The sequence below is a fragment of the Phalacrocorax carbo genome, chromosome 9, assembly GCF_963921805.1.
Source record: "Phalacrocorax carbo chromosome 9, bPhaCar2.1, whole genome shotgun sequence".
NCBI lineage: Eukaryota > Metazoa > Chordata > Aves > Suliformes > Phalacrocoracidae > Phalacrocorax > Phalacrocorax carbo.
This window is the reverse complement of record NC_087521.1, coordinates 3,763,920-3,782,167: the sequence shown is the minus strand read 5'-3', so window position 1 is coordinate 3,782,167 and position 18,248 is coordinate 3,763,920. Positions and strand designations below refer to the sequence as shown.

Here is an 18,248-nt window from a genome sequence, read left to right as displayed (position 1 = left end):
TCACTGACTAGGGCAGCTGTGAAGGTGTTTACTCTGTTTTCTGACCCAATATACACCACCATCACAATTATGTAAGGTTGACATCATATATTCATTCCTCCCAGAAGGATTCAGTTTATTCACGACACCGCTGCGGTTTACTGTTTCAAGTCGGAATTTATTTTCAAAGCAGCAAACATTTGCTTTCAAGTAACCAACCAACCCCAAACTTGGTAACGCTGGCCTGAACCTTGCCGGGGGCGTGGGGAAGGAAAGGCTGCCCAGAGACCGGGCGGCCCCCCGCAGCCCCCCGCCGCCCCCCGCCCCGGCCACCACTGCCCCGCTGCCCGGCCCGCCCCTCCGCTACCCCCTTAGCGGCGGCCTGGAGCGAGGACCTTTAGGTAGCCGCCGCGATCGCCTGAGGGCGGCACTGGGGGCGGCGGGAGGCTGCGAGGCGGCGCAGAAAGCAGGCGCCGCTGGGGCAGCCCCGGCTAGCCGTTGGGCGACCGGGGCCTGATTTCGAACGGCGAGCGGCCCAATCAGAGGCGCGGGCGGGGTAGGACGCTGGTTTTGAGCCGGTAACCGGCGGCGCGAGCGCGGAGCGATGAGTGGGGTGTGAGAGGGGCGGCGGCGCCGTCGTGATGGCGGAGCAGAGGCGGAGGCTGGTGCGGCTGGCGGTGCGGGAGGAGCTGCGGGCCTCCTACGGGATCAAGGTGAAGAGCGGGAGCTGCCCAGCAGCGGCGGCCAACCAGCCGGGGGCGGCGGCTGCGGAGGTAAGGAGGCGGCAAGGCCCGGAGGGGCCGGGCGGGCACCGGCCTCGTGACCCCGCCGTAACGCTGTTGCCCCGGCCCGGTGGCGGCCGCGGCGTGTCCTGCTCTGTGCTGACCCAGCCGGTATTCCCCCAACACGCGCCCGTGCCTACGGTCCACGCCAGCGCTTTTTTACACTTACCGTGCTTAATGTCACTCGCTGTGGAATTTAAATCTTAGTCGTTGTATTCTTTCTTGGAATGCATGGCTGCTACGTAGTTTCCAAAAGCTTTATTTCTTTCATCGTGAATCCTTAGATTTTTGAAGGGCTTTATTTGTATGATTTCTTGGTACAACATGTGACTGTGGGTATTTTGGTACAGACAGAGCTGGCCTTGATGTGCCTGTGCTGTGAGGAATATCTGCCCTGCTGTCTTAAATATCTACTTTGAATTTGTTGAAGTGTGTTTTCTGTCTTGGGACTATTATTTAAAACTGAAGTATCATAATGGATGCTAGTCCATGCAGCACTGACGTCCATTTCAGAACACGGACCTTCTGGTAGACTCTAATTTATAAAACGCGGACCTCTGTCGAGTCCTAAACGGGATGTCTGTGCAATTGATATGGCACAGGACTGGCCATTCTCAGCATGAGCCTACTGTAATGCTGAGAAGATATTACAAAATACTGCAGTAATCCTTGGTCAATATAAGCCAAAGAAGTTGCGAAAACACGTGCTTGAGTCGGTTGGTTTGGAAAGGGGGAGAGCAAGAGTAAAGTTAGAATTAGTTTCTTCCCTGTTGTCAGTATCAAACGTATGGTTCTAGACTTTTTTTTCCCCATTTGAAGCAAAAGTAATAAGAACTGTGAATAATAGATGTATGTCATGATAAAAGATGTCTCTATATCTCCCTGTAGTGCTTAAATTTTATACGAGGAAGAAAATGTATATTTAAATAATAATTGAGCAAGGTAGGAGGAGGTACAGAATAACATTTGTTTTGCCAGGGGGCATTCTACTTCTGTTGTAAGGGAACAGACAGAACTTTAATCACAACTTCTGATGTTTCAAGCAAAACCTAGTAAATAAGGCTACCAGTTATGAATTTTAAAAGCTGAATTACAAGGCACTGGAAATCTCTAGTATATAATCTTGTATATACAGGAAAAAAATATCTTTGAGTTAATTTTTTTTTAGTAGCAACCTGAAATACAACAACAAACGTGTTGCTTCTCTTTCCTTACCGGGTTATGTGTGTTTTCTGTAGAATAGATAGGCCCAAGGTGGCCTCTTGGGTTAGTTATTAACTATTTTCCCAACGTGGTCAGCACTTTGAATTTCAGTTATAAATGACCAAGAGTTTGCATTCATCTCTGATAACAAGTTGGGTGTGATCCCAATCCTCTTCTGGTTGGGGGGGAGGAGCTGGCTTGCATGTTCTGTAAATGTAAATAGAAAAGAGGTGGGGCAAAGAAATGAAAGTACAAGTTGTTACATTGAAGCGCATGCTTTTGTAACTGAAACAATCACACAGTAACCCCGGATAAACATTTTTTCTTCTAAATGCTGTAGGTGAGCCTCAGGAGTAATGACTGAAGAAACCGCTTTTCCAATGTCTAACAGATACTCTGATGTCTTGCTATAAGGCAATAGAGTTTTAATAGTTTCTTAAATACAAATGCTGACTATAAGAGTTCAGAACAGTTTTCTACACTCTTCTGTTGAATTTAATCCTCCCTGAAACAGTAATCTTGAGTGTCTTGGATGAAGAAGAAAAAAATAAATTTTTTTAAAGTTATTTCATATGTGTTGTGTTGATTTTTAAGAAAAATAGGATTTTGTCAATTTGAAAAGGTAAGGTGAGATTCCAGAACAGTCCGCTTAATATCCTTTCTGATTTGGGGACCCTGTAGGAAAACTGACTCCTTGTAAAATAAAAAGGGCAAAACATACTGCAGAAAACCTTTCTATTTCACAATGATCTCGGGTGTTACCTCTAACTAGAATCAGCATAGGCTCAGGTATCTACAGATGATAGTGGTGTTCCTGACTACATCTCTTATCTCTCTTATCTGAAAGACTTTGGTTTTTGTCTTAACTACCTTTCTGTTTGCACTTTGTGGAATATGTGCTTTTCTGTAATATGCAGTTGGTAATACTATCAACTTTTGAATAACATGAATTGAATTTTGTATTTTAGGGTAAAATCTTTGGAATATCTTTTCATGCGTTACCTCAATCACTTGTGCCAGAATATGGTTATATTCCAAGGTAAATTAACACCATATATTTATTTAGGTTTGCACTTGCTTTGCTCTCTTAATGGTATTGAACTCTTGTCAGAAGGGGGAATGTAATTTTTATTCCAGGCCTGCTAAAGCTTATGGGGGGCGGGGTATAAGAATAGTTTCAGCTGGGGAAGGAGGGTTGCAGAAGTTAAATGGGGAGCCACAGCTATCATTCAGTTGTATTTCTTTATACTTCCTGTCATTGGGGAAAACTATGCTATATATTAAGTTTTATCTATTTATAATGAAATAGTTTTTCTGGAAAAAAAACCACAAGCTTTATTCTGTGTCAGAGTATGTTACTGTTCTTTCCTCAGCTTTCTTGTAGATACTTGTGAATATTTGGAAGAACATGTTCATACCGAGGGACTCTTCAGGAAGTCTGGATCTCTTGTTCGTTTAAAAGCTTTAAAGGTATTCTCTAAAGCCTCTCTTTTTTTTTTTCCTTTTTAATAAGCTGCATTTCACTTGATCACTGCATGTTCTAGGTTTTTGAACTCTTTTCAGTCATATTTGAGTTTTATTATTGGAATTAGACGGGTAATATTACCTACTTTAGAAATGAGAGGAAATCTAGTCCAGAAACTGGCAAACCTAACCTTTTTTTGGGGGAGGAAATTTTTTTGCTTTCCAGATGGTGAGAATGCACTTGTGACTGAACAAACGTGTTAGCTGTTACGCACAATGGATAGTGTGAGGATATTTGTTTAGCAGTGTTCTCCCAGAAGGATGTGTACATGGGAAACCTGTAAATTAACACATGTGGTCTGACAACATCGTCTGTGTCTCTTTGTAGATAGTGAGGTAAAACATGACAAGGCTGAAACTAAAAATGGGGAAGATGTGACTGTCTTTTGTGATACAGACTAGAGGATTTATGCCGAAACATAAAAATCTGATGGTATGTTAAAGACTTCAAATCATGTTTCTTATAAACAATTTCAGAGTAAACTGGATCAAGGTGAAAACTGCTTCTCAGCTGCACTGCCATGTGATGTTGCAGGGCTTCTTAAACAGTTCTTTAGAGAGCTGCCAGAACCCATCCTTCCACTGCACCTGCAGGAAGGCCTTTTCAAAGCTCAAGAGCTCGGAAGTGAGAAGAAAACTGCAACTGTGTTGCTGTCGTGTTTGATGGCTGACAGAACAATTGAAGCTTTGAGATACTTTTTCAACTTTCTGAGAACTGTGTCCCTAAGGTCAGTGCAAAGAGAGCACTTGTAAACAGCTCCCAATTCCTTCTAAGATTTCTCTCTTTCCAAGCAACTGCTTTAACTGCCTGTGAGTGGTTTGTGACTTTAAACTTTCTTATCTGCAGTCATTCGCTAGAATTCAGTCGGAGTCTGTTCTTCCATAAATCCAAAGTGTTTCCTTTATGAAACCTTACTTTGAAGACTTGACTTTGTTCCGTTCTTTCATAGCTGTATTCTTCATTGTTTGGAAAGCAAAAGGAGTGACTGATAAAAATAACACAATCTAACTGATATCTTGTATTCCCCAAACTGACCGAGGTCTGTAACATACTGTTCTCAATAACAGTCAGGCGGTTCTGTAGGCTGGGGTCCATAAGTCTACACATTAGTCTCTGTATGTGAGCACTCCAGTGAATGACTCGGTATTTCTTTTTCACTGCATTTGTCTTATTTGGTCTCTTCTCTCTTCCACTGCTTATGTCCTGGTTATTTGTGTTTAAAAAAAAAAAAAAAACCCAAACAAAACAAAAAACCAACCAACTTTTCTTGTTAAGATCCAGTGAAAACAGAATGGATAGCAGTAATCTGGCAGTGATTTTTGCTCCCAACCTATTGCACTCAAATGAAAATGAAAAGATGTCAGCCAGTACAGAAAAAAAACTTCGCTTGCAAGCTGCTGTTGTGCAAACATTTATTGACCATGCAGCAGAAATTGGTAAGATAATAAATGTTTATTAAAACGTCTTGTTGCACATGTATAAAGCTTTTCTTTTCAACTTTCTAAATAACCTCAAAAAACCCTATTTCTCAACTAATTCAGGACAAGTACCAGAATTTATCTTGGAGAAGATTCCTCTGATGTTAGGTGTTGATGCTTTTCAGTCTACTCCCTCACTGTGTGGCTACGAAGACAGTGAAAATGAATCTCCCAGTGAACGTAAGAAAAAGAGGCACCGAAGTGTTGGGGGTAGGTATGTTGTATGAAAGTTTCAGCAACTATAATAGAATTATTTTGAGACTTTGGGTGTGCTGATCCTAAGCACTTCATTCTTCCACAAGCAGAATAGATGCCTGTGAAATTTGTTTGGGTTTGATTTGCAAAATCTATATAAGACATCAGTAATTGCGTAACTTTATGGTATGTTTACTCTGAGTTTTTTTAGTATGTCTGTCTGCCAAAGAAGCTGTTTTTCTTGTGTTTGGATTTGTGAAGCCAGACTAATGTTCCAGCTTTTTGTGAGTCAACTTCAGATACTGTTGCAGGACACTGAAAGCTTTTTTTTTCGCTGGTTTTGAAATTATACTTAGACACCTAAAGCTATTGCATTCATTGATAAGTGGGTCATGAGAAGGCAAGGATATAAATGGCGTGTGTGTTTTGAGTTACAGTAATTAATTTGTGCCTTGAAGTGTAACCCTGAACTGGATATTACTGGATACTGTGTGCTCTGATACCATGGATCTGTTGGTGGGTTTGTTATTTTTTTGTTGGTTTTTTTCAGTTTAGCTATTCAATGGTGGGGAGGTTGCCAAATACGGACAATCAAATGGTATATTCTCTGTTCTTCTGTGTTCTCTTTGAGGAAATACTCTGGAATACGTATGCTTGACTTGAGTCAAATCCACTGTAGCACTGACCTTTTATACATTGCTATAAAAATATTAGTACATATTTAGCTCATGTACCTGGAATATTGGACCTGACAGCAATTGAAATTAAGGCTTTACTATTGCATATGTTTAGCCAAGGCATGTTTTTCTTCTGTAATAGACTTTTCTACTCAGAAGAAGGGAGATCATCCTGGAGTTACAAGGTGATAAATGTTTGTGGATGTTAAAATTTTGAGGAGAAGCAATTAGAATTTGGTAATGCTGAGAAATAGGATTACAATAGTAGGCAGCTTCTACTCTTTCTCCAGATGCAGTAAAACATATTATTACACTTTATTTTTGAAGATGAGTTTTTAAAAACTACCCGATATCTACCAGACACCATAAAAGTACCACAGTCTTGTAGTTTGCTAAGCTTTGCTATTTCCATGTGTTCATACAACTGTAGGTTACAATAGCAGTTAATAAAAATACTTCATTTTACACTTTTAAAGACAGGAAAAACAATAAAACCTCATGCATATACTCTGTTGGGTTTAACTTTGCCTTTAAAAACACCAACACACCAAAACAAATGCGCATAGTTCACAGAAAAGTTGTGTGTTATTTCTTTGCAAGACCAAAACTTCATACTTCTATTTGGGCCTAACTTCAAAGCTCTAAAAGCTTTTTGGCTTCAAGACAACTGTCCAGTAAAATGAGAAAGCCTGTGAGAGGGCCTTCAATGGATACCTCCTAGGTTCGCCTACAAGAAATCAGAAGGCAAATAATTTTATAATGGCCAGTAAAATTTTCTACAAGAAACTTCTGTTGTCTGTGCAGGAATTTTCTTTTTTTTCACTCTTTTTTTTTTTTTTTTGTTAAGGAAAATAGAATTTTTCAGCTACTGTGAAAGCAACAAAATCTATGTTGGTGAGATCTGGACTATGGTTTTCCTTACATAAAACAACAATTTAAACTGATTTGCTTCATTTCTCTCTGAAAGAACGCAAGTTGAGTTGAAAATAGAGCAAGACAAACTTCATCTTTAAATTTGATTGCTCGGTGTGTCTTGCATTTCAGATATTGTTAGTGGAGCACTGAATAAATTTAAATCTAACAGAACACCCTCCACTACACCTCAACAAGACAGAAGCGGTAGGTATTGGTGTATTTGTACTAAGTAAAGCCTATGCAGTATCTTCTGGATTTGTCAACTATATTCCACATTTTTTTAACTGAAAAACTAGAACTAGTTGAACATAAGTGATTATGTTTAAATTGTTTAAAACTTTGAATATAGATACACATTTACTAAGGATACTGCATTTACTGTAGTTTTTGGAGCAGCTACAATCACTGCAGCAGTGGCCTGTGTGGTTCTAGGATTACACAACTGAACTTGCACTTTTTGTCTAATGCACACTAAGGCTTCAGTGCAGTAGTGCAGCATTTTATCATCTTGGGAATTAATTTGCCAGGACTGAAATTCTTTCACTCTTACTCTGTCTCTTCAACTTACAGAAGATGCTATACTGCTTTTTGGTTTTCCCCCTAATACCCATATTATTTCATTAATGTGTGGGTTTGGATTTTCCCCTCTGGTACTCTAGCTTGCAAAAAAACCAACAAAATAAAAAAAGACCCCAAACCTTAAGCTATACTGATTGCTTTGCCTGTTCAAAGTGCATGCCTTTTGGCTAAGCTTTTAAAATTTTCTTTCACAGCTTAAAAAAAAAAGTGTTTGTATTTTAGTAAGCTCTCAACATTTTAAGCTGCTATTGCAAATTTGACTTCCTTAATTTCAGTCCTGTCATCGGTGACTCCAGTGGTTTTTACTCCAAGTACCAAGCGTAAACTTCCAACTGATTGCTCTCAGGGCTTGTCCAGCAAGAAGAGACGATCTTTTAAGCATAGTTTTGCTTTTGAGTTGTTACCAAGTAGCATTTTTAACAGCAGCTCAACACCAGCATCAGGTACAGTGCCTTCATTTTTTCCTTGATGCTTGAAGTGGTTCTTTATGGCTTTTAATTTAAATATACTGTCTTTTATTCTTGTTAGGCTATCAGTGATAATCTTCATTTAACCGTGCTCCTTGAGCTACTTTCCCATCTTGGTAAATAGTCCGATTATGTTCATCAGTGACTGTCATGTAACATGGATTGAGCAAAAGCAGAATTCTGTTTCTTGTTTTCTGTTAGATTAATCTCTCAACTCTGCAATCCTGATGTCATTTTATCTTTTTCAGTCCCTCTGTATCACCTAGGTTATACTCACGTTTCTGTGATAGCACACAAATCCGAGAAGACTGGCTATGCTTCCAACCTTTTGAAAGTTGTAGCCTTCTGTCTCCTAAATACTTAAATAGCTGGTCTTAGCCCTATGTGGAATGTAATTGTTGCTATTGGAAAGGTACTTCCTTGAACCAGTTGCCTCTTGTTTTCTCTAGATGCTAAATAATGTCAGAATTCTATAGAAAAAGTTTTACTCTTGTTTTGACAATGCTTTGATACCACTTCATTCTATTAGAGTGCTTCCAACTCTCAGGCTCTTCTGCAAATCCTGTTTTATTTTTGTTTGGTTCTTTAATGTGCTACCAACTGAAGCTAGAGTGAAAACATATTTCTAGATTGGCGTGTTTGTTTTGTCTGAAGATCAATTTCTTTTCCTCAGTTGAGTAATATAAAACTTCCTGGGTTTTTTGTTTATTAAATAATTTTATGGTCACCATGATATTCTTGTTTCTATGGATAAGCAAACCAAAGCAATGACGTCTTCAAAAGATATTAGTTAATGCATTTGTTTCGTAAAAAAGTTTAGTAGTAGAATAGCAACTGTTTCATTTATTGTTTCTTTAACTGTTCTGGCTAGCTATTTTAAAAAAAAAAAAAAAAGCACACTACAAGTAATAGTAAGACTGAATCTAACTTTTCTTATTATGCTCTTAAATCTGAGGAACTGACCTGCTGATAGCAGTGTGGAAACTTACTTGAGGTACTGATATCAGTAGCATGCAATTGATTGCAATCCAGCTGCTTCTATGGATGCTATAAGCAACAGCTTCATTTAATATTAAATAAAAGTGGAGGTCTCAAAGTAATTTCAAGTCAGCACTCCACAAAATAAGCAAACAAATCTGTGCTGTTTAAAAACTTACGCTTTGTTGTATTAACTGTTAAGCTTTTATCTGAAAAAATGTGACTATTTTAAGATCATGTAAATATGATTTTGTTCCTGCAGTTCAGTTTGAAGCCAGCCCTTGTGTGTCTCTTGAGTCGTCACAAACCTCCTTGTCTCCTTCAACTGGTGGTGAAAATCATCTGTCTAGTACAGGGAACAGGAGAAGTAAAAGACATGCAAACAAAAAATTATACAGGTAATTTGCCTTAGTTCTCAGAAACTAAAGATAACTTGGGAAAGGTAGGTCTAGAGCCCTGGGCTAATGAAGTGTAAAATCTCAATCTGTCTTCAAATGATCCTTTTTGCTGTTCAAAACATATCAAATTTTTATAGCAATCTTGAAATCGCCAGAGCTTCCATGTGGCAAAATGGAGCTCAGAACAAAATAAGATCAGTATAGTAGCCTTGTGCCTATTAAAAAAGCTTGGCAAGAAGGCAACAGAAGAAGTAAAAGTAGAAGAAATAACTGTAAATAAGTGTCAGCATGTTTTCATTGTCCTCCTAAGAACGTTTTTTTCATGTATCACTTCTTTCCTTCTGTCCTGCCAGGGCTGAATCAGGAAAGACAGGTTGTTTTTCTCCAAAGATTAGCCGAAAAGAAATGGTTCGTAGGTCATTGCGCTTGAAGTTTGGTTTGGGGAAAAGCAACAGAGAAATAGTAAGTATTCTGCTTTGAACCCAGATTTCTTGTTACCATGCAAATTTTAATTTTGGGCACTGCTTTTCCAGTAGCAGGAAGGACTTATTTGGTAATGGAGGGATCACAGCATAACTGGACCTGCTATCAAGTACAAGAAGCCCTAGGTTTATTTTCATAGCAATAACTGATCAGCTTGTACTGCGAGAGGCTGGGAGAGGGGATGGCTGGGACAGCTGACCTGAATTGAGCAAGGGACTATTCCCTGCCATATAATGTCATGCTCACCAATAAAACTGGGAGTGGGGGGGGGGTTTTGCAAAGTAGCTGCTGCTCAGGGGCTGTCTGGGCATCGGTCTACTTGTGTGATTGCTTTTGCATCAGTTGTGAGTTTGTGGGTTTTTTTGGTCATCGTCCCCCTGCTTGCTGTTCCAGTTCTCCCACTCATCCTGCTGGGGAGTGGGGGAAGTGAGCAACCGGCTGGTTCGAAGCTTACGTGCCAGATGGGGTCAACCCACTGCACTTGTGATCAGTAAGTCTCTCAGTTCCTTAAATTCTGGTATTACAGAGCCTATGCACAGGAACACTATGTTCAGAGCGTGGTTAAGCCCACCTTACTGCAGGTGGGTTGTTTCCTACCTAGGTCTACAGAGAATCGAGGGAAGATGAAGTATGACCAGGAAAAGGCTGCTCTGGCTGAGTTACGTAGCCTTTTCCTGGAGGTTCCTCTATAAATGAGATTTCAAATTACAAGTCTATAAGGAAGTAATTAACACCTTGTGTTTGTTCAAGAATATTGCATCGGGATGTGCGGTTGGTAATAGATCTGAAAATATTGGAAGGCGTCTTGCAAGTCAACAAGGTTTGGAAAGCAGAACTGAATGTGCAAAAAGAGGTGTACTTTTCAGCCCATGTGTCAATGAAAAGTTCTCTAAGAAAGGTAATTATCTAACAGAATATATTAGAACGGGAAAATTTATACTTCTGTAAAGCAAAAATAACTTTATGAATAAAGTTATAAAAGCAAATGGATTAAAAATGCTTCTAGCTATTTGGACAAGTTGCTTGAATGTTAGTGGCTCCTGGGGAAAAAGAATTTGTTTAGGACAGGCTGCTTGTGTTTCTAGAGTATTTCAGTAGTTCTCTTATGTTAGTTAAGCAAGGTGAGATATGTGATCTTGGTTCTTTAATATTACGACCTTTTTTCACATCTCAAACTTAAGGGACTAATGGTATCTTTAAATTCAGTGCTGCTTTGATAATCAGAGGGTTTTTAGCAATAATTTTGCCTCTAATGATCATTAAAACTGCAACATATTATTCTTAAACACTGACCTTTATTTTAAGGTTCAAAGAATGTGAGCAAGTCAGAAGAAAACTTGCTAACTCCAAAATGTCACGATAAAATAGTTCACCGAATGTCATGGACTAATCCTACTGTTACGGATTCTCAAGTGATCATTCGGAATGAGGGAACTCTGCCAGGACACCCTGAAATAGGAGCTGGTTCTTCAGAATCTGTTTTGATATTTGGAAAGCCACCAGTTGTTCCAGATGAACTCAAATCCACAACTGTAAGCAAACAAGACAACAGCTTAGAACTCTTGCTTTGTGAAGAGGAAAGTAATTCAACTGCAGAAACATTACTGAAAGTTAAGGAAGCCTTCTCTGCATCTGGAAGTAATCTTCACAATTTGATAGGTGATACAAAATCTTCCCTCTCAGATGTAGCAGGTGAAACATTGAATGAAAGTCTGTGTCTCAGAGGGTGCAGTCCAGAGAAAGAGTTGTTGGCTGAAGAAGCTTCTGAAAATCTAGCAAATACAAAATCCAGAGACATGTTGCACCAATTTAACCAATCTTATGCTGTTGATAAACAGCAGTCAAAAAAAGATGAAATTAAGGTTTTGGAGAAAAGAAACTTCAAAACTTCTATTGAGATTGAACTTCAGGTCCCAAAACCAGATATAAAAAATGTAACAGAACCTCCTGTGCCTCAAGTACCGGCCAGGGAAGAGAAGTTGACTGTTCAGAGCAGTTCATCAAAAGATGACTTAAACAAATCAGATTTCATTAGAAGAAAAGAGGAAATAGAACTAACACACTCACAAACAGCTGGAAACTCTATGGTAAAATGCTGTAATTTGGAAGAAGATACTGCTGAACTTCCTGTGGTAGGACAGCTTCCTACTACTTCGCGGTTGCCTAAGTCACAAAAGGAAGTAGGCAACCAATACTTGCGAGCTGAAAATTCCGGTAAAACTTTGACTAAGACATCAAGTGCTTCTGACCATGGAAAGGTTTCTGATCACATACAATGGTTCAACAAGCTTTCATTAAATGATCCAAGTTCTGCAAGCAAAACTAAACCACCTCTTAAGTTTCAACGTACTCCTGTTAGGCAGTCTGTAAGAAGAATAAATTCCTTGCTGGAGGATAACAGACGATCTGTAAGCTCTCAGCTGCTTAAAGCAAGTGATGTTGGCTCACCACTTGTTAAATCTTTGAGCTATGATTCTGCACTATTCTCCTGCACAGAAAAGCCCTCAAAGAATTCTGTGGCTTTGCCACTCAGGAGTGAAAGTACATATGACCAAGTTTCTGTATCTCGTAAGCAGCTAGACTTAACATCCAAATCATGTTGCAGGCTGTTAAAGCCATCAGACAAGCTTGATGTTTCTGTCAAAACTGCTGGAATCCACGAACAGAAAGTGACTGTTCATCCATCAAAGTCGGTTCTAGAAGATCTAACCAATCACGAAACAGTGAAATCCAGTTTAAAGGTTAATGGAAATGTAAATATTCCAGGTGCTGCCCCAGAAAAAGCTACGATCACAAGAAGTGCTTCAGGAAAAGAAAGAGTTCGTTATAGAGGCTCTCCAAAGAATCCAATATCTAAAGTGAAACTGCTTCCAACTGCAAAACCAGTAGACTTATGAGATCAAATATGACAGCTACGTGGGCTTACTGAAACTGGTTAACCTTTGGAAAATCTAAATTTGTATGTTTTTAGCTCTAATTATTTGTGATGTACAAGTGATGGACTTGTACAAATAACAACATTTTATGTTGAGGCTTTCTACATTTACTGAAACGTTTGTAAATGCTAGTCAGGTCATCCAAATGACTTTGATTTCTAAAACAAAAATAACCTGTTTTTACAAATGTTTGTGTTAAATCTCATATTTAATTTCTCTGTTCCTAAAAACATGGTGCATCTCCCAAAACAATTTTTGCAGTATTTAGACTAAGTACCAAGTTTAAAAAAAAAAAATTCTCAGACATATAAACCAAAACTAACAGATACATGAAAGAAAATGTCTTGATGCTGAGTATGGACAGTAAAATTTATCTATTACTTCAGTTTTAAGTGTATTGTAGCACTACTTTGATATCAAAGTTGGACCTTACCCCAGTTCTACTTGTTTTGAGACAATGGGTTTTATTTCTGTTGGAGTAAATGGGGAGCATATTTTCCTCGCTGTGTAGGTAAGAGTTGTATTTTGACATGTGTACACACACACTGGAGAATTATTAGAACACATGGAAAATAAACATAGTTATTGAAGTGAAAAGTCTTAAAACTCCATCCAGCAATGTGTTCTCTAATAGGTACCAAGTATTTTCAGCTGTGAGCAGTAAAATGTTTTATCTTAGTATGAAAGTATGGTTTTAACTTATTTTTAGAGTTAGAGTGGTGTTAAGTAGCGGGTGCAGAAGCAGCGTTTATATGCTGATAATGTTGCAAGAGGTGAACGTCAGAAGCCATAGCGTGTTAAAAGTCGATTTGCACAAGCCGTTGTTTACATCTTTTGGAATTAAAACCGTTTGTCTGTGTCATCAGTTGTAAAATTATTTAAGAGTAGACACTTGAAACTGTTCATTAGTTTTCTGTATATGCAGATTGCTTATTGGCAAAATGTAAGAGCTGAAAGCACTGGATACTTTTGGTTTTAATAAAACCAGTGGTTTTGTCCCTCTTCTGAGCCTGTTTTTCTATAATGACTTAGAAATTTAGATTATGTTGTCCATAGTCTGCATATGACATCAAAAATGAGTAAGTCTGAAAATCCTGAAGTCAGAAGTGATTCTTTTCTCAGAACGTGGCTCTCCTTTTTGCTCATCTTGGACACGTGTTAGTGATTCTCACAACTAGCCCAAGGCTTAGCGCAATGTAACGTAGCAGGTTGTAGCCTTCTAAACTTCTTGAGCGATATGTTAATGAAAGGAATGGTTCTGTTTGCCTTCTGTTCCCTGCCTCTTTCCCCACCTATCCGCCAACTTAACTAGCTGAATTGGTTCCCTTCAGTGACCTGGGGAAACCTCCTGCCCCCTTCTCCTGCCTCGCTATGTTGTTGTTAAGATCCAACACTACAGAAACAGCCATGAGAGGATCTTAACAGGATTGCTTAAGCAGTGGAAGCTTTAGTTTCATGGAATAAGGGAGCCAACATAACGGTTCACCGCTCTCCAAAGAGGAAGCTGCTCCTCCCTCCTCTGGGCTACATGCTCCTGCCCTCTGCCTTTAGCCGGTGCTGGCAGATCCCTCAGTCAGCTGAACGTAGGCACCAGAGCACCACGTTTTTGTGTCATTTCACTGAGATAAATAAGGCTCAGCAACGCAACTGCCAGCTGTCGCAGCTGATGCAAGGAGGTAGGAGATGGGCATAGGGCAGGAGATAAAGGCGATGGCAGGAGGAAGAAAATGAGATCTGACTCCTGTAATAGTGAGCTGTCACATCAATTCCTGTTTGAAAGAGCAAGGCTTGAGCTGAGATTTTTTTTTTTTCTGTTAATATGTAACAGAATTTTTGAATGCTAGTGTAGCTTTGACAATGTGTCGTGGATGGAGCATAAGCTATTTTTGATCATTAATGCAAGCTGGTCTTGAACCAGTAGGCTTAAATGTCGGAAAGGGAGATTTTGGTAGGGGCCTGACAAACCCTTAAACACCAGGGAAGATTGTCAAAGAAATTTGTAGGCTCTGTTTTTAGAGGTTTTACAGAGCAGTTTAGGCATACATCGGTTTACATAAAGTTGATAATATTTTGGGCAAAGACTAGAAATGCCAGATGCCCAGTGGGGGTCCCTACTGCTTAATCCTGCATTATACAGACATGTATAATGTGCTAGAGGCCAGCAAAAAAAGAGAGTAATCTACATTTGAAAGCGTAGTTCGTGGATCTCTTGTGGTTTATGGCATGTAATTTCAGACCTTTTCTGTAGTTATCCTAAAACGGAACGTCTCATGTTGACGTCAGTAGCGGTGAAGATGTGTTACATGAAAGAGTCTTTAGAAATCACTGTTTTGCCAAGTGCTATTAAATGATAGGGTTCATTCAGCGGCATCCTTTTATAGTTATATATTTTATATATATATAGTTTTATAGGCATCCTCTGCTATGGATGATGTATACAGATTTGTGTAACCTGGGGGCCTTTACCTGCGAGAGCTTAGAGGCGGTTGCCACGTTGTTACCTCAAAAACCCGTGGTTAAGTAATACTGCTGTTCCCTAAGTGAACCGTTGGTCATGTTATTCCGGGGGGAGAAATCGCAGCGGGAAGACGGACACAATCCTAGGAATACGTAATATCTTATTTCTGTAACCGTTAATCCATCAACAACCTTCAGTTTATTTTTAGGCTATTGTGTTTAGCTGAAAAGGAGATCTTGAACACCCCCCAGCCCCCCCAAGCTTTGTGCCGTCTGCTTAACCGGGCAGAGCCGTGCTGCGGCGAGGGGAGAGGGGGCGCGGGGCCGGGGCCGCGGAGCCGCCGCACCGGGAGCGGGAGCGGCAGCGGGAGCGGCACCGGCGGGGGCCGGCGGCGGGGCCGGTGCGTGGCGGGGGGCGTCCCGGTGCTGCCGCCGCGCTGCCCTGGCTGCCGGGAAGGGTGCGGGGCACGGCCCGGCTTGCGGGGCGAGCAGCGGAGCCGCAGCCCCGCTCGCCTCCGTGTTAACCGGGCATGTTTTGTAGAAAGCAGGTTTTTTTTTTTCCCCCTTAAAATACGAGGAGCGGCCCGGCCGGCGCGCGGCGCTGCGCGGCAGGGCCTGGGGGGCGGGGAATGTTCCTGCCGTTGGCTTTTTCAGCCATTTTTTGCCTCAAAGACGCTTTCAGGTGCCTTGCGTGGCGGTTGGAGCGGTGGCACATCCCTAAACGGCTGGCGTGGAGAAATCGGGCAGCTGCGTGTGCTTGAAGGAAGGCAAGGGGGACTCGAGGGGGTTTCGTTTGTTCAAGGGGTTGGAAGTGATGAAGTGATGCGTTTTAATTCTCCTCTGACGTGAGGGGGAAAGGAGCGTTCTGATTAAAATTCAGCCTCTCAAAGAGGGCAGTAAGTGGTGCTTGGGTTTGGTGGTTTGGTTGGTTTTTTTCCTAATTAAGCTGCACTGTGCAGCCATTTAATGAAAGGGCTTCAAGGAAACAAATAAAACGTATTTGCTTTAGGTGGTGAAGATGATGCACATGAAGTAGAAAGCCTCTAGTCTTAAGGTACAAATAAAATATAATCCAGGTTGTTCAGCAGTTTCTAGTGAATCATTTTTCAGGCAATGCGGGAACAGAGCTTGGAAAACAGAGCTCTTTGCTTTTAGCCCAGAGCTTTATAAAATAGTATAATAAACATGGGGGGGAGGGGAAATGCATTCTCATTAAATGAAACAGTGGATCCATTTTGTTTGTTAATGAATGTTATGGGCCAATGCAAATCAGAAAGTTGATTTCTGCAGTTTGCTGCTTAATATTTTCTCTAGAAGAGAAGAACCTGTTCACCCCCGCATTTTCAGCTGCCCCTAGAAGCTGTGGTAGTAAACTGGGATGTGTAGTAGTAAGATCAGAAGTTATTCCCAGTACAGGTACTGGAGTTTTTTCCCTTGCTGGCATTTATAACCAAATTCCTTTCTTTTTCACAGGATAAAAGTGTCTATGAGAATGACAACTGCCTTGCTTTGCAACATGCTATTTCTGCTGGCATTTGGATTGGCTTCAGCTTTTAGCCACAGCCCTAGGAGCCCTGACAGAGTTTCTGAAGCAGATATTCAGCGGCTCCTCCATGGGGTGATGGAGCAACTGGGCATTGCCAGACCCCGGGTAGAATATCCGGCGCACCAGGCTATGAATCTAGTTGGTCCACAGAGCATTGAAGGTAGCTAATTTCTACTTTGAATTATGATGGATTTATCGGTATCCTTTGGCAATAATTGTTGTTTTGCATGTAGGTGCAGAATATCCTGAGCTTAAAATCATGGACTTCTCCACCATGTTGTTGCCTGATCTTTGTTTTAAAATCATCCATTTTTTACCTTCCTTAACGTAATGATTTTGGCAGAAGTAGCAGGGCTTTTTGATATGCAGGCTTCATAGAAGAAGTCATGTTGTCTTAGAAGCATCTGGTCTCTAGAACCTCAAAACAATGGGTTTACTAAATTCTTCCCCAAATAGCGTGTATAAATATATCGCATACGTATTTCACGTGAAACAAATGTGAACTATGGAGCCCAAATCTTATGGGTTTTTAGAAATATTTGCAGACCGGAAGAGATCAAATGTTTGCGTGTCATGCGAGATAATGGGAGAAGCCTTACATGGGGGGTTCTTCCTACGTGCTTCCAAACCCTGTGCAGCCCTCAGTGGGTCGGGGTTAGTGGGGGAGCAGGCAGGGCTCTGGCTGCGGGGGTCGGAAGGAGCCCGGTGCTCTCCTCTCCCTGCATCCACAAGGAGCACCACAACACTGTGTTGCCGTGATGAACGCTCTGAGCTCAGGTTCATTTTCTGGCTAGTACTTCTGGTCTCGCTCTCTGTGAGTAAATTTTCCTTGGAATCAGTCTTTTGTAACTGTGCAAACCATCTGAGGTACCTGGCTCAAATGTTAGGGTATTAGGATAATGTTGCGATGTATTGCTATTTGAATTGTGATACACTAGGTTTTATTTTGGGATTACAGCAAAAGGTTGAAGGCGTGCAGCGCCAAATATTTATGTGCAAACATCGAAATGGAGCAGAACCTCCTAACCCTTCCCTCAGAATTAAATCAATTTGACAAGTAAGTCTTCACAGTCATAAGTCTGTGCCTTTTATTTTGTCCCCATTCAGCTGTACAGACTATCCTCGCCAAAGAGATACAGTTGCCTTAATGGAGGCGAAGGAGATGATTAAGGCTGAATGGGCATTTCTACCAGATAACTGCAGACCTAAGTTTATATATATTCTGAGGCAACTTTGATGGACAAATGCCTTTCTGCAAATTTAAATGACAGAGACGGGGCTTAAGGAATAAAATTTAGTCTGCGCCCTTTCCTACTCCTTTATGAGTGTTTGTATGTAGAGAAATTGGGACAGACTGGTAGAAGTGAGTAATTTTACTCTGTCTCCCTCTTTTCCCCAGACTTTTTTTTTTTTTTTTTAAACCTTAGAAAAGACAAGCAAATCTGCGTCTCTGGCAAATATTTCATCCCAGCTGTTTGCCATTACTTTCTAATTACAATGTTAACAAAACCAGATTAAGAACCTCTTAAGTACTGAAACTTTTCTGGTGCTTGTGAGACTTGAATAATACTAGTTTTCCAGTCATCCATACAGTCTGCAGCAAAACGTGGGTTGGACAAACCTTTCCCCCCGCCTTTCTTTTCTTTTTTC

General features: G+C 40.6%; 2 protein-coding genes across 5 annotated transcripts in view; both read left to right on the top strand.

Annotated features, from left to right (window-relative positions):
• The first annotated feature begins 521 nt into the window (after window positions 1-521).
• Window positions 522-13,598, top strand: ARHGAP11A (Rho GTPase activating protein 11A). Of its 3 annotated transcripts, XM_064460137.1 has the most exons (12): window positions 522-752; window positions 2,933-3,003; window positions 3,338-3,434; window positions 3,966-4,216; window positions 4,765-4,925; window positions 5,031-5,177; window positions 6,884-6,958; window positions 7,609-7,776; window positions 9,041-9,176; window positions 9,530-9,638; window positions 10,410-10,557; window positions 10,965-13,598. In XM_064460137.1, exons 1-12 carry the CDS (start codon window positions 621-623, stop codon window positions 12,554-12,556), a joined length of 3,087 nt encoding a protein of 1,028 aa, XP_064316207.1. In that variant the 5' UTR covers window positions 522-620; the 3' UTR covers window positions 12,557-13,598. The 3 variants fall into 3 exon arrangements, with proteins under 3 accessions (XP_064316207.1, XP_064316209.1, XP_064316208.1); XM_064460138.1 differs by lacking the exon at window positions 6,884-6,958 and having other exon boundaries at window positions 523-752; XM_064460139.1 differs by lacking the exons at window positions 6,884-6,958; window positions 7,609-7,776.
• A 1,532-nt stretch (window positions 13,599-15,130) lies between these two features.
• The window catches only part of SCG5 (secretogranin V), a 28,837-nt gene continuing 25,719 nt past the window's right edge, over window positions 15,131-18,248 (top strand). The window contains exons 1-2 of one of the 2 annotated variants that reach the window (XM_064460140.1): window positions 15,131-15,205; window positions 16,526-16,758. In XM_064460140.1, the coding sequence (XP_064316210.1) occupies window positions 15,150-15,205; window positions 16,526-16,758 (289 nt within the window). In that variant the 5' untranslated portion in view covers window positions 15,131-15,149. Of the gene's footprint in view, window positions 15,206-15,735; window positions 15,820-16,525; window positions 16,759-18,248 lie in introns of those variants that run through there. The other variant, XM_064460141.1, reaches the window with a different exon arrangement.